Source organism: Chiloscyllium punctatum, chromosome 6 (genome assembly GCF_047496795.1).
Source record: "Chiloscyllium punctatum isolate Juve2018m chromosome 6, sChiPun1.3, whole genome shotgun sequence".
NCBI classification, from domain to species: domain Eukaryota; kingdom Metazoa; phylum Chordata; class Chondrichthyes; order Orectolobiformes; family Hemiscylliidae; genus Chiloscyllium; species Chiloscyllium punctatum.
Genome location: NC_092744.1, coordinates 84311033 through 84325978, shown reverse-complemented (window position 1 = coordinate 84325978; position 14946 = coordinate 84311033). Strand labels below are relative to the sequence as shown.

General features: G+C 42.6%; 1 protein-coding gene across 3 annotated transcripts in view; it reads right to left on the bottom strand.

Annotated features, from left to right (window-relative positions):
• The window catches only part of atg4b (autophagy related 4B, cysteine peptidase), a 78009-nt gene that overhangs the window by 23633 nt on the left and 39430 nt on the right, over positions 1-14946 (bottom strand). For 2 of the 3 annotated variants that reach the window (XM_072573147.1, XM_072573146.1), the window contains exons 3-6: positions 10886-10957; positions 7347-7445; positions 6831-6932; positions 5680-5752 (exon numbers count right to left, since the gene is read on the bottom strand). In XM_072573147.1, coding sequence (XP_072429248.1) covers positions 5680-5752; positions 6831-6932; positions 7347-7445; positions 10886-10957 — 346 coding nt within the window. Of the gene's footprint in view, positions 1-5679; positions 5753-6830; positions 6933-7346; positions 7446-9580; positions 9711-10885; positions 10958-14946 lie in introns of those variants that run through there. The other variant, XM_072573148.1, reaches the window with a different exon arrangement.

Here is a 14946-nt window from a genome sequence, read left to right as displayed (position 1 = left end):
CTCCATCTGCCACTTATCAGTCCAGTTCTGCATCCTGTCAATGTCCCATTGCAACCTACAACAGCCCTCCAGACCATCTACCACTCCATTAACTTTCTACCCACTCTTCCACTTTCTCATCCAAGTCATTTATAAAAATCACAAACAGAAGCCCCAGAACCGATCCCTGCAGAACCCATTGGTCACCGAGTGTCAGGCTAAATACTTTACATCTACCATCACCCTCTGTCTTCAATGGGCCAGCCAATTCTGTATCCGTACAGCCAGATTTCCCTGCATCCCATGCCTTCTTACTTTCTGAATGAACCTACCACGGAAACCTTACCAAAACTCTTGATAAAATCCATGTACACCACATCCACTGCTGTACCTTCAACGTACTTTGTCACATCCTCAAATAAATCATTAAAGGTTTGTGAGACATGACCTGCCTCTCACAAAGCCTTTCTGACTATCTCTCATCAAACTTTTTCCAAATAATCATAAACCCTGTCTCTCAAAATCGTCTCTGATACTTTATCCACCACAGTCCTGAGACTGACTCTTCTGTAATTCCCAGGATTATCCCTATTCCCTTTCTTGGACAGGGAAATACCATTTGCTACCCTCCAATCATCTGGTACTACTCCAGTGGACAGTGAGGACACAAAGATCATCGCCAAAGATGCAGCAATCATTTCCCTCACTTCCTGTAGTATCCTAGGCTCTAACCAGTCTGGCCCAGGGGATTTATCCATCCTTATGTTCTTCAAAATTTCCAGCACATTCTCCTTCTTAACATCAATCTATTCGAGCATATCAGTCTGTTTCACGCTGTCCTCAGAAACGTCAAGGTCCCTCTCAGTAGTGAATACTGAAGCAAAATATTCATTAAAAGGACCTCCCCTACCTCCTCCAACTCCAGGCGCAAGTTTCCTCCACTACCCCTGATCAACCCTACCCTCACTCTGGCCATCCTCTTGTTCGTCACACAAGTGTAGAATGCCTTAGGGTTTTCCTTAATCCTATCTGCTAAAGTATTTTCATGCCCCCTATTGCTCTTGTCAGTCCATTCGTCAGTTCCTTCCTGGCTACCTTGTAACCCACCAAAGCCCTGTCTGATCCTTGCCTCCTCAACCTTAAGGAAGCTTCTTACTTTTCTTGACTAGATGTTCTACATTCCTTGTCTCAGTAGGACAACCTGTCCAGAGTTATCAGCAAGTCCTTCCTCAACAACCGTTACATTTCTGTCATACATTTCAGAGAACATCTGCTCCCAATTTAGGCACCCCAGTTCCTACCTAATAGCATTGCAATTCCCCCTCCCCCAATTAAATACTTTCCCATACCGTTTGCTCCTATCCCTCTCCATGAGTATACTAAAGGTCAGGGAGTTGTGATCACTATCACTGAAATGCTCTCATACCAAGATATCTGACTGCTGGCATGTTTCGTTGCCAAGCACCAAGTTCAATATGGCCTCCCTTCTAGTAGGCCTATCTACATATTGAGTCAGAAACCCTTCCTGAACACACCCGATAGAAACTGCTCCATCCAAACTATTTGAACTAAGGAGGTTCCAATCAATATTAGGGAAGTTAAAGTCACCCATGACAACAACCCTGTTATTTCTGCACCTGTTCAAAATCTGCCTCCCAATCTGCTCCTTTGTGTCTCTGTTGCTATTAAGGGGTCTGTAGAAAGCTCCCCATAAATTGACTAATCCTTTCCTTTCTGAAAGTTAATGTGCAGATATAGCAAGCAATGAGGAAAACAAATAATAGTTTGGACTTCAAAGGATTCACCTATAAATAGGAAAAACGTCTTACTGCAGTTGGACATGATTTTGCTACTATTTGGAGGTGCCGGTGTTGGACTGGGGTGTACAAAGTTAAAAATCACACAACACCAGGTTACAGTCCAACAGGTTTATTTAGAAGCACTAGCTTTCAGAGTGCTGCTCCTTCATCAGGTGGTTGTGGCGTGTAAGATCGTAAGACACAGAATTTATAGCAAAATTTTACAGTGTGATGTAACTGAAATTATATATTGAAAAATCCCTGGATTGTTTGTTAAATCTCTCATCTTTTAAAACGATCATGCTGGTTTCAGGTCTTTCATGTGTAAATCCCAGAACTTTTTTTAAAGTTACATTCTCAAGTGAATTTTAACAATAGGTGCCATGTTAGCCCAGATAATGCATTGAAGGTGTGAGGTACCCTGTGTGAGGCTGTCTGTGCCTCAATGTTCAGGCTGATTCTAATCTAAAAAAGGGACCTAAGCAGGACCTTCAACCAACACTTTACACCAGGTATACTGATGACATTTTTCTTCCTTTAGACCCATGGCGAGGAGTCACTGGAACAACTACACAGTGATGTCAAAAGGTTTAAACTCACCATGGACTGCTCTCTACTATCTGTTTCATTCTTGGACACATGCATCTCCATCAAGGATGGGCACCTCAGCACCTCACTCTATCACAAACCCATGGATAACCACATGACGCTACACCTCTCCAGCTTCCACCTGAAACATTTTAAAAATAGCCATCCCCTATGGACAAGCCCTATGCATATACAGGATCTGTTCAGATGAGGAGGAACATGACAGGCACCTGCAAATACTCAAGGATGCCTCAAAAGAACAGGGTACAATGCTCAACTCATCAAGTGCCAGTTCCGATGTGCCACAGCGAGAAACCATAATGACCTCCTCAGGAGACAGACACGAGCTGCAACTGACAGGATTCCCTTTGTTGTCCAGTACTTGCCAGGAGCCGAAAAACTACACCATGTTCTTCGCAACCCGCAACACGTTATCAATGAGGATGAGCACCTCGCCAAGACCTTCCCCATGCCTCCACTTCTCACCGTTAAGCAACCACCAAACCTCAAACAGATTATCATTCACAGCAAACTGCCCAGCTTTCAGGACAACATCATACAATCCTGTCACGGTAGACACTACAAGACGTGTCAGAGTGTCGACACGGATACTATCATTACATGTGGGGACACCTCCTACCATGTACATGGCAGGTACTCATGTGACTCAGAGACCATTCCTTCTGCAACTCCCTTATCAGGTCCACATCCCCCAACAACCCACCCTCCACTCCCAGCACCTTACCCTGCCACCGCAAGAATTGTAAAATCTGTGCCCATACCTCCCCCCTCACCTCCAAGGCCCCAAAGGATCCTTCTACACCCTACAGAAATTTACCTGTACTTCCACACACAACATCTACTGTATCCGTTGCACCCGATATGGTCTCCTCTACATTGGGGAGACAGAATGCCAACTTGTGGATCATTTCAGAGAACACCTCTGAGACACCTGCACTAACCAACCCCACTGCCCTGTGGCTGAAAACTTTAACTCCCCTTCATTTTGCCAAGGAGATGTAGGTCTTAGGTTGCCTTCATCCCAAACCCTCACCATCCGAACACCTGATCTTCCACCTCGGGACCCTCCAACCATACGGGATTTCACCCAGTGGTGAAATGTGGATTTCACCAGTTCTTTTTTCAAAACTTTAATTTTATTGCACCAGTATACTAAAGGATAGGCTTTGCCTCTTGCTCCCCACTGAAGATATTTGTCCCCCAAACACTTCAGCTACTTCACATGCCCACTTCTTCATTCTATGAACTACAAAGTAGCCTACGTCATTACAATCACACGTAGAAAGTGGATATTTTATGGCATGAATCCCTTAAACTTGAAACTTGAAAGGGTTCAAAAAAGATTTACAAGGATGATGCCAGGGTTGTAGGATTTGAGCGATAAGGAGAGGTTGATTAGGCTATGGCTGTTTTCCATGGAGTATCGGAGGCCAAGGGGTGACCTCACAGAGGTTTATAAAATCATGAGGGGCATGAATGGGATAAATAGACAGGGTCTTTTCCCTGTGGTGGGGGAGTCCAGAACTAGAGGGCATAGGTTTAGGGTGAGAGGGGAAAGATATAAAAGAGACCTAAGGGGCAACATTTTCACACAGAGGGTGGTACATGTATGGAATGAGCTGCCAGAGGAAGTGGTGGAGGCTAGTACAATTGCGACATTTAAAAGGCATCTGGATGGGTACATGAATAGGAAGGGTTTGGAGGGATATGGGCCGGATGCTGGCAGGTGGGACTAGATTGGGTTGAGATATCTGGTCGACATTGACGAGTTGGACTGAAGGGTCTGTTTCTGTGCCATACATCTCTATGACTCTATCACAGTAATGAAACTGAACTGAGCAGCATGATACACGAGCAAACACTGTCTGACAGTAGGCAGACATTTGTTTTAGCAATGTGGTTGAGAAGAAGGTTCAGCTTGACCAGGTTAGGAACTCCTGCAAGATTATTCCCTACTTCCATACCCATTCTCCTTTCTCCTCATATATTGAGCTGTTGAATGGTAGCAACAAATACCAAATCCAATATCTTTCTGCATGAAACATGCTCAGTTAATTCTACCGAATAACATTCAAATGTTGACAAAACATATTCTCCTATTCACTGTGAACAATGTCATAAGAGTTTGACTGAGTACTAAATTCTGCAAGCAGTTACCACAGCAATTCTACTTCAAAAGACAAACTTAACCTGCAACAAGGCAATTGAATATAACAGTTACATTAAATGCAGTGTTTTATACTGGTCATTCAAAGGGTGACTTTAGCTGATCAGCAGATTTTGTCTGAAGAGCATTTTTGTGTACTGCTAAAATCAGAAGATCAGTATTACACCCATTACCAATGCAGCAAAACTTGCAACTGAATCATCACAAGGTGCTAAAACAATTCCAGGCCTAGTTCCTATTGGAGTTGCCCCTTCACCCCTACAAACAAGAATTCTTGATTCTTGGAGACTGCCGTTGGATCAAGAATTCTAGGCTGCAGTAGATGGCGCTAGTTTCAGCAAGGAACAGGAGTGTAATTACCTCACAGGATTTGCGGGGGGAGGTGGAGAAAAGGAAATGTTTCAGCGACTGCATGGCCATTTAAACTGGGTTACTGACAAAGTTTCAATCAAACTTGTTGGATATTAGACATCTTCTGTAGCATAGGAGAATCGCATTGAAGATTTTGTTAAATTTCTCTATAAAGTATTTTCATTTTACAAATAGGCATATCATTCCAGACCTCAAGTTGGTAAAAACAATGACTGCAGATGCTGAAAACCAAATACTGGATTAGTGGTGCTGGAAGAGCACAGCAGTTCAGGCAGCATCCAACGAGTTGTCAAGCTGCTACTTATATCTCTTTAGGATTACAATAGTGATGTACACACAGTCAGTCAGTCATTCCTATCAAATAGAATTGATGCCTGATGGGTCAGGTTTTGACTTTGAGATTCACACGCATGCAGGGTGTGTTAAAAGATCTATAGTTGGAGTTTGAAAGCTTATGCATTGCCCTTTCAGACCAGAACATACACAGTCTTACGCACACTTGAGCTGCCTCTGAGTGGAACACAAGCTGCAGAGCAAATATCAGGATATTAGCATTATGAAGTTTTGACCTGATTGAATCCCAGTAACTATGTATTAAGGAAACAGATCTGCAGGAGGTACAAACATGTACATGCAAGAGATAAACAACATTTACACATAATATGAAATAATTATTTCCACAAAGCTGTTTCTATTGTCACTCAGGATGTGACTATTCTCTCTTATACTGCTCTTGTCATGATTTATACTTACTTCAATACTTGTGCTGCAGTGTTTGGACCATACCACTGCCCAATCGACTTTCCTTCTCCAACTCCCATTTGAGCTGCTCCAAGGCAAAGGAGGCACAATTACTGTCATCGTTAATGGTTTCAAGAAGTAAATTCCCAATTAACACCTTGTATCCAGAAACCAACCTCTTCCCCCAGTAATACAGAAATCAGTGGATTGCACCAAGTAGGAGGCCTGAGTTCAGCTCCCACCTACTGCAGAGGTTTGTAATATTTCTGAACAGGATGATTAGGGAAATAATAAAAAGTAATTGAGCTCTGTGACACAATGGGCCCCTACTCTGCTGATGTAACTGAGAAGAGGACAGACTTGGTTGAGTGTTAGATTACACCAGTGCTCATATTTTTAAAAAGTGTTTACAAAGAAACTGTTTACAAGATATTAAATTATTGAAACTTCTAAATATTCATCAAACTAAATGACAGGAGCTGTAGTTAAGTGACCTGATAAAACTCAGAACACTTTTATTAATGAAGCTCTGTTGCCTGTGTCCATGCTGTTAGATTGTGGCCTATAATCAGACAGACTTGTCAGACGCTTCCACTTTCATTCTGGTGAGTCCAGTGATGTAGGACAAAACCTTTCTGTAACCAACTTCCATCTGTGATCACGGTTGTTGGGGAAATTGAGGTCAGGGTGGGTGGGGGAGAGAAGAGGTTGGGAAAGAGGGTGGGGGGGGAGGGGAAAAGAGGGTGGGGAGTGGGAAAGAGGGTGGGGGGGGGAAGAAGGGTGGGGGTGGGAGGAAGTGAAGAGTTGGGGGGAGAGAAGAGTGGGGGAGGGGGCTGAAGAGTGGGGGGGTACCAAGAGTGGGGGGGGGGGCTGCGAAGAGTGGGGGGGGGGCCGCGAAGAGTCGGGGGGGGGCACGAAGAGTGGTGGGGGCAGCGAAGAGTTGGGGGGGGGAGAATGGGGGGGAAAAGAGTGGGGGAGGGAAAGAGTGGGGGGGGGGGGAGCGGGGGGGAGGAAGAGCAGGAGGTGGGGAAGGGTGGGGAATCTACCTCACCTGGATGAACAAAGGAAATGAATGTATACATGATTAATGACAAAGTCACTGGGTGGACCAACAGCCTTGTTCATTATGCTCATGTAGAGCACAGACACATCAAATATCTTACCTATCTGATGAATGGAGTAGTAGCTGTCCTTTTTGTCAAGAAAAGCATTTAATATATTATAATATTCATCTCTTTGCTGTTTCCCATTTACCCATCTCCAATCTGCAAATAAGGAAGAGAAAATTAACTGAAAATAAGAAAACACAAGTGATATGAAAATTACATCAAAGGACTTCTGAATGAGCAGGCAAACTGTGGCATGTTGAAAATCACAGTTTTGTTTCACTGGAGGGTGAAGGAACTGACAGGGTTGGGGATGAGAGGAAGAGAAGAGAAATCCAGAAAGGAGCAATGCCTTACGTGCTCAAACCTCAGAGATCAAACAACATAATCGGATTTTAGGGCCCCGAGTGAAACATTCCATCCCATGCACTCAGTTAGTGGCTTGACAAGGACATAGAGATAATGGGACAATTTATTTCACACTATACATAACCCCAAACTTCCATACCCATAACCACATGTTCTGAACATAGCCAGAGACCCACTCACTAGGGATCAGTTCTCAAAACTCACCTCGACCCAGATGTCTGCATATGAGCGCCTGAGCAAAGATCATTTGACCACATCGCAACATGCAACCCCAGCCATTATCAGAGGTCGGTCCTGTGCCACCTGCCCAGAAACAAAAGAATTCAACATATTTACCTGAATTTATTACTACCACATACAACGAACATGTCATACTACACGTTTCTTCTGCACAATACTTGGCAAACAATGTTAACATGTAGAATCACCTGAGAACGGGAAATAAAAGGGAAACAAACTTCACAGCTGTCTGACCCAGCAGTGAACCTGCACAGCTAACAGCCTCCGCCATTTAGTCCTTAAGAGGTTTATAAAATCATGAAGGGCATAGATAGGATGAATAGCCAAGATATTTTCCCCAGAATGGGGGAGTCCAAAACTAGATGGTATAGGTTTAAGGTGAGAGGGGAAAGATTTAAATTGGATCTCAGGGACAGTGTCTTCATGCAGAGGATGGTGTGTGTACGGAATAAGGAAGTGGTGGAGGCTGGTACAATTACAACATTTAACGGGCATCTGGATGGGTGTAATGAATAGGAGGGGTTTAGAGGGATATGGGCCAAATGCTGGCAAATGGGATTAGATTTATTTAGGATATCTGGTCATCATCGATGAGTTGGATCGAAGGGTCTGTTTCCATGCTGTACAACTTTGTCTCTAAATGATCACATCACTGGCCTTGTGTCTCGTGTCAGTGTTTTCTGACTTGTGGCCTAATGCTATCTGAACACACTCAAACATTTTGTCTTGGGGCTAGATTAGAGTGGTGCTGGAAAAGCACAGGTCAGGCAGCATCCGAGGAGCAGGCCCTCCTGCTCCTCAGATGCTGTCTGACCTGCTGTGCTTTTCCAGCACCACTCTAAACTAGACTCTGGTTTCCAGCATCTGCAGTCCTTGTTTTTACCATCTTGTCTTGGGAACACTAAACTACTTCATGTAGCTCCTCTAAAATGAAACCAAGCATTAGTCAATCATCTATAACCCTCACTCTGACGAAATGTCACTCAACTCGAAATGTTAACTCTGTTTTTCTCTCCACTGTTGCTGCCAGACTGGAACATCAACATTTTTTTGTTTATAACCCTCACTCGTTCTTTTGAAAGTATATTTTTCTGCTCCTTATTTAGCATGCTTATGTCACACACCTTTTGGTTCTTTGAGATACACAAGTGTCTAAACCAATTTTACGATGTTTTACTGATAAAAAGCAACAAGACCAGAACCATACAGACTTCAAAATTATGTCTCTTAGCTGCTTCATCACCTGCTCAGATGCCTTCTGACAAGCTTTTTAAAGAGCCTTTCATACTTTGGGAGGGCACTTTCGAATTCCCACGACAAATATCTTTCCTTAATGAGTTCTGAAAGGACCTGTAACCTCATGCTGATAAACCAACTTGAAGAGACTGAAAACAGAAGACTAATTTGGTATGTTTTCATAGAATCCCCACAGTATTTGGCCCAACAAATCCACACCAACTCTATCCCACCCAGACTCACTCCCCTACCCTACCTGTGCAACCTCCACAGCTAATCCATCTAACTACAGATCCCTGGACACTATGGGCAATTTGGCATGGCTAATCCCGCACAGCTTTGGACTGAGAGATAAAACTGGAGCACCTGGAGGAAACCCAAACAGACACAAGGAGAATGTGCAAACTTCACATCAGCTATCCTCCGGTCATCTGGCACTTCTGCTGCGGCCAGTGGAATAATCTGGGACCTAGTCACAATGCAAACCAGGAATATTCCAGGAAATTATTCTTGCAAAGCCTCAGTAGCCAGCTCTCATAAAACCATTAGAAACGCCAGTACTCTCTGACAATGTGACAGGCCTAATTTAGTAAGGGTCCCAGTGAAGATCAACAAACCAAAAAAAAAACAAACTTACTGCATGATGCAATGAGAAAAGCCAGTGGACAGGATTTCACTTTTTTTTAAAACCGCTGTTACTTTTAATAGCCAAATTAGTATCAACATAAAACACAAGTTAACAGGAAAATTCTGGTCAATATAAATAATAAATAACAGTTACAAACGCAAAACTCATAGCATTATTGGGTACCCCACATAACATATTTAGTTTGGCATAATTTCAGCCACACAATAAAGTCCTTCAAGACACGATGGGCTGAACTGGCCGTAACAGTTCTGTGACTCTGAAGTACACAGACAAACCAATGCAACTGTCAGCTTTAAAGATTGTAAAAACTTACTTTAGAAACGATGGCCTGGGTTTTGCAGTAGCAAATGATAGCAAAACTGTCAGCAGTTGCTGTCATTACTCCTGAAACTCTCAGCAACCTCGGGAGCCAGTACATGCACAATTAGAAGTGATTTTGTTGTCTAAAATTAGATTAACAGTGAAGGATTAATCATTAGTGCCTTTTACTTCCTGGTTTGCTTTCTGTCAGAATACTTCACTGAGATTGGCCTTTTACACTTGTTGATAACATCACTACTGTTAAAGCTCTGGAAAGCCTTGACTTGCTATTAGATTCAAATTAACAATGTCAAAGGGGAAATTCACACTAGAGATAATTAATAGACAGCTTTCTTAGAAGTCAGCAAGTCAACATAATTACTTCACCATTGGTTGTGAGAACTGCGTCAATCTTTATATCTTAGAACAACGATAGGCATGTGGATATAACAAAGAACTGCGGATGCTGGAAATCTTAAACAAAAACGGAAACTGCTGGGAGAAACTCAGGTCTAGCAGCATGTGTGGAAAGAAAGCAGAGTTAACACGGAGTCAAATGACCCTTCTTCAGAACAGGCATGTGGAACTTACCTTAAGCAGTCTTTGCGGTGACAAGTCATTGATGAAGAGAAAGCTAGGTAAGTGCAAGGAGGTGACAGGAATAGAAAGATGGGCTGATAGGGTAAAATAACAGATTGGGCAAAGGCTCATTGGGAACATAGGTAAAAACGAGGACTGCAGATGCTGGAAACCTGAGTCTGGATTAGAGTGGTGCTGGAAAAGCACAGCAGGTCAGACAGCATCCGAGGAGCAGGAAAATCGATGTCCTGCTCCTTGGATGCTGCCTGACCTGCTGTGTTTTTCCAGCACCACTCTAATCCAGACTCATGAGGAATATAGACATAGGTTTGTTGGGCCAAATGGCTTCTTTGTGAAACACAGGAACAGGAATCAACCTTCAACTCCTCAAGCCTGTTCTGTTTTTAATCTAGATCATGGCTGACAGGTACCTTAAATCCTGCCAGGAGAGCTCTGAAGCAAATGTCCCAGATTTCCACAACTGTGTGTGGAGATTAATTCTCTGAAATCACCCCCTCTGACCCGAATCTAATTTTTCAAGTTATGCTCCCTTTCTCAGGACTCTTCCAAATTAATCCTACAGTGTCCTTTTGCAACTTTGTTTCCATCCATACTATTTACTGTGCTAAATATGTTGGTATTGTCAGCAGACTTAGACATTCAGTTCCCTTTTCCTTCATAACGCTTTCTGCAATGAGGATTAACCAAGCACAAAAGTAATCAGGTAATAACCACCTACCAATGGGAGAGAAATTCTTCCTGTATGTAAACCAGAGCCGTGAGGTGACATCTGAAAAGATCTCATCTTTATCTAGAGAGAGAAAAAAATAAAGAGTTGAAAACAACACTCATTGGCCTATTTTCATTTGGCTAGAAGTCTGAAGAAGAAAGGAAAACTGAATTTGAATAATCTAATCGCAAGCATATGCTCAAAATGAGTCCAATAACTTTACAGCCAAATAGTTCCTTCATTTATAGCATAATCAGTGGTATATTGGTCAACAATATGACACCCAATAAGCACCACTGGAAGCCCCACAAACAGTAACGAGATAAGTTGGTGTGTTATATAATTGTAATGGCTGTGGAGAAATATCAGTCAGGTCACCGAAGAGGTGGAACAATTTCTCATAATCAGGAGCTTGGAATGGTTTGGTTTCAACACACAGATAATGCCGTGAATTAACATTTCACCAGAAAGACAGATCCTCAGACAATGCACCATTTCCTCAGCACTAAACTTGTGTCATAGAGTTGTACAGCATGGAAACATGCTGACCAAATATCCTAAATTAATCCAGTTCCCATTTGTCAGCACTTGGCCCATATCCCTCTAAATCCTTCTTATTCATATACCCATCCAAATGCCTTCTGAATGTTTAATTGTACCAGCCTCCACCACTTTCTCTGGCAGTTCATTCCATACATGCACCACCCTTTGCATGAAAAAGTTGGCCCTTAGTTCCCTTTTATATCTTTCCCATCACCCTAAACCTTTGCCCTCTAGTTCTGGACTCGCCCCAACCCAGGGAAAAGATCTTGTCTATTTACCTTATCCATGCCCCTCATTATTTTATAAACCTCTATGAGGTCACCCCTCAGCCTCTAACACTCCAGTAAAAACAGCCCTTTATATTCATCCTCTCCCTATAGCTCAAACCCTCCAACCCTGGCAACATCCTTGTAAATCTTTTCTAAACTCTTTCAATTTTCACAACATCCTTCCCATAGGAGGGAGCCCAGAATTGCACGATATATTCCAAAGTGGCCGAACCAGATGCACATGACCTCCCAACTCCTATACTCAATGCTCTGACCAATAAAGGAAAGTATACTAAATGCCTTCTTCACTATCTTATCTACCCGAGACTCCATTTGCAAGGAACTATGAACCTGCACTCCAAAGTCTCTTTGTTCAGCAACACTGCAAGACCTTCCCATTAAGTGAGAGTCCTGCCCTGATTTGCTTTTCCAAAATGCAGCACCTCAAATTTATCTAAATTCAACTCCATCTGCCATTTGTTGGCCCATTGGCCCATCAGCTCAAGATTCTGTTGTACCCTGAGGTAACCTTCTTCGCTGTCTACTACACCTTCCGTTTTGGTATCACATGCAAACTTACTCACTATACCTTCTATGTTCACATACTAATTGTCATTTATATAAATGACAAAAAACAGTGAACCCAGCACCGATCCTTGTGGCACTCCACTGGTCACAGGCCTCCAGTCTGAAAAACAACCCTCCACCACCACCTTCTGTCTTCGAATTTCGAGCCAGTTCTGTATCCAAATGGCTAGTTCTCCCTGTATTCCATGTAATCTAACCAGTCTCCCATGAGGAACCTTGTTGAAGGCCTTACTGAAGATCATATAAATCAGGTTGTGGGGTCGTGTTCAAATAACAACCGGAATCGGTGAGCGGCGAAAATAGTCTCTTCTATTCAGCAATCGTAGCACAAATTCGAGGCGGCAATAGAATCCTGAAATATGGTTCTTACAAGAGCCCCTTGATACACAGTTCTTACATATATTAAAATTCCATTACTATTGTTTACATTTTTTATCTGTAGCACACAAAAGTTTGAAAGGCTTGTGTCCCGGACACAGGAGATGGGTTAAAACGAGCTATATGCTGGCTGCTACGACAGATGGGATTAAGTGTGTCTGTCGAGTCTGCTTGCATAAGGGTCGAACACCTCGTCCTTTTGTCTTTTAAATTGGAAAATGTTAGTAAAAATATTAGGCCTATATGCTCTCAACAAGTTAAAAATTGTACCTATATTTAAGAAAACATTAAATTGATTACTGCTGCTAGGTTGTGAGGTTTATTTACTATTTGTCGGTACGAGTTTCATTCATTCATGCAATCTCATGGAAGCACTGTTTTGTCAATTAGTCTCTGAAAGGGATAATGGCCCAATTAAAAGGTAGTTAACAGGTACTTGGTAACTGGGGAATCTATTCAGGTCCAGGACATGGTTGGTAAGGGTTGATTAATGTTATAAAGTTTGTGGAGGCTTGATGGGGATGGTATTGTTCTGAACACTGCATTTATTCAGAGGTAAATACTGCTTGTAACAAGGGCTGATAAGGTGTCAAAATGCAGTAATGGGTTTGAAAGGGTTATTTTTAAATTTGGATAGTAAAATAAACTACAGAACTGCAGTTTTATGAATGACTGAATGAAACAGTTTTTTTGTAAATAACGGGTTAGTAAAGAGCTCTGAATGAATGAAAGGGAACCTGATATTAATGAATATAGCGGGGTGGTGGGTGAGTTAATAAAGAAAGCCTATAACACAATGTCTCACAACATCTTGCAACATCCATGCTTGGCCCTCATCAATCCTCTTCATTTTACTTCTTTGAAAAACTCAATCAAGTTAGTGAGGCATGATGGTGGCACAGTGGCTCAGTGGTTAGCACTGCTGCCTCACAGTCCCAGGGACCAGTGTTTGATTCTAGCCTCAGGCGACTGTCTGTATGGAGTTTGCACATTTTCTCCATGTCTGCATGGGTTTCCTCCTGGTACTCTGATTTCCTCCCGGTACTCCAATTTCCTCCCACAATCCAAAGATGTGCAGGATAGGTGAACTGGCCATGCTAAATTGCCCATAGTTTTCAGGGATGTGTAGGCTAGGTGCATTAGTCAGGGGAAATGCAGAGTAATTGGGTAGGTCTGGGCAGGATACACTTCAAAGGGTTGGTGTGGACTTGGGCCAAATGGCCTGTTTCCACACTGTAGGGATTCTATGATTCCCCGTACACAAAGCCATGATGATTATCCCTAATCAGTCATTGCCTATCCAAATAAACGTAAATCCTGTCCCTCAGGATTCCCCCTAATACCGATATCAGGCTCACCGGTCTATAGTTCCCTGCTTTTCCTTATCACTTTTCTTAGTGTCACCACGTTAACAAACCTCCAGTTTTCCAGAACCTCACCTATGACTATTGATGATCTCAATATCTCAGTAAGGAGCCCAGCAATCACTTCGCCAGCTTCCCAGAGTTCTAGGGTACACCTGATCAGATCCTGGGGATTTATCCACCTTTATGTGTTTTAAGACATCCAGCACCACTTCCTCTGTAAAATGGACATTTTTCAAGATGTCACCATCTACTTCCCCACATTCTGTAACTTCCACTAATGCAAAATACTGGTTTTAGTATCTCGCCCATCACCTACTTGCTGATCTTTGAGGGGTCCTATTCTCTCCCTAGTTAGCCATTTGTCCTTGATGTATTTATAAAATCCTTAACCCTATTTGCCAAGCTATCTCATGTCCCCTTTTTGTCCTCCGGATTTCCCTCTTAAGTATACTCCTACTGTCTTTATAGTCTAAGGATTCACTCAATCTCTGTATCTCTGTTGTGGATTCCTGACATATGCTTCCTTCTTTTTCTTGACCAAAATCTCAATTTCGCTACTCATCCAGAATTTCCTACAACTACCAGCCTTGCCTTTCACCCTAACAGGAACATACTGCCTCTGAACTGTCATTATCTCATTTTTGAAGGCTTCCCATTTTTCAGCTCTCCCTTTATCTGTGCACGTCTGCCCCCAATCAACTTCTGAAAATACCTGCCTAATACCGTCAAAATTGGCCTTCCTCCAATTTAGAACTTCAACTTTTACATCTGGTGTATCCTTTTCCATCACTATTTTAAAACTAATAGAATTATGGTCGCTGGCCCCAAAATGCTCCCCCACTGACATTTCCCAAGAGTAGGTCAAGTTTTGCACCTTCTCTATTTGGTAAATTCACATACTGAATCAGAAAATGTTCTTGTGCAC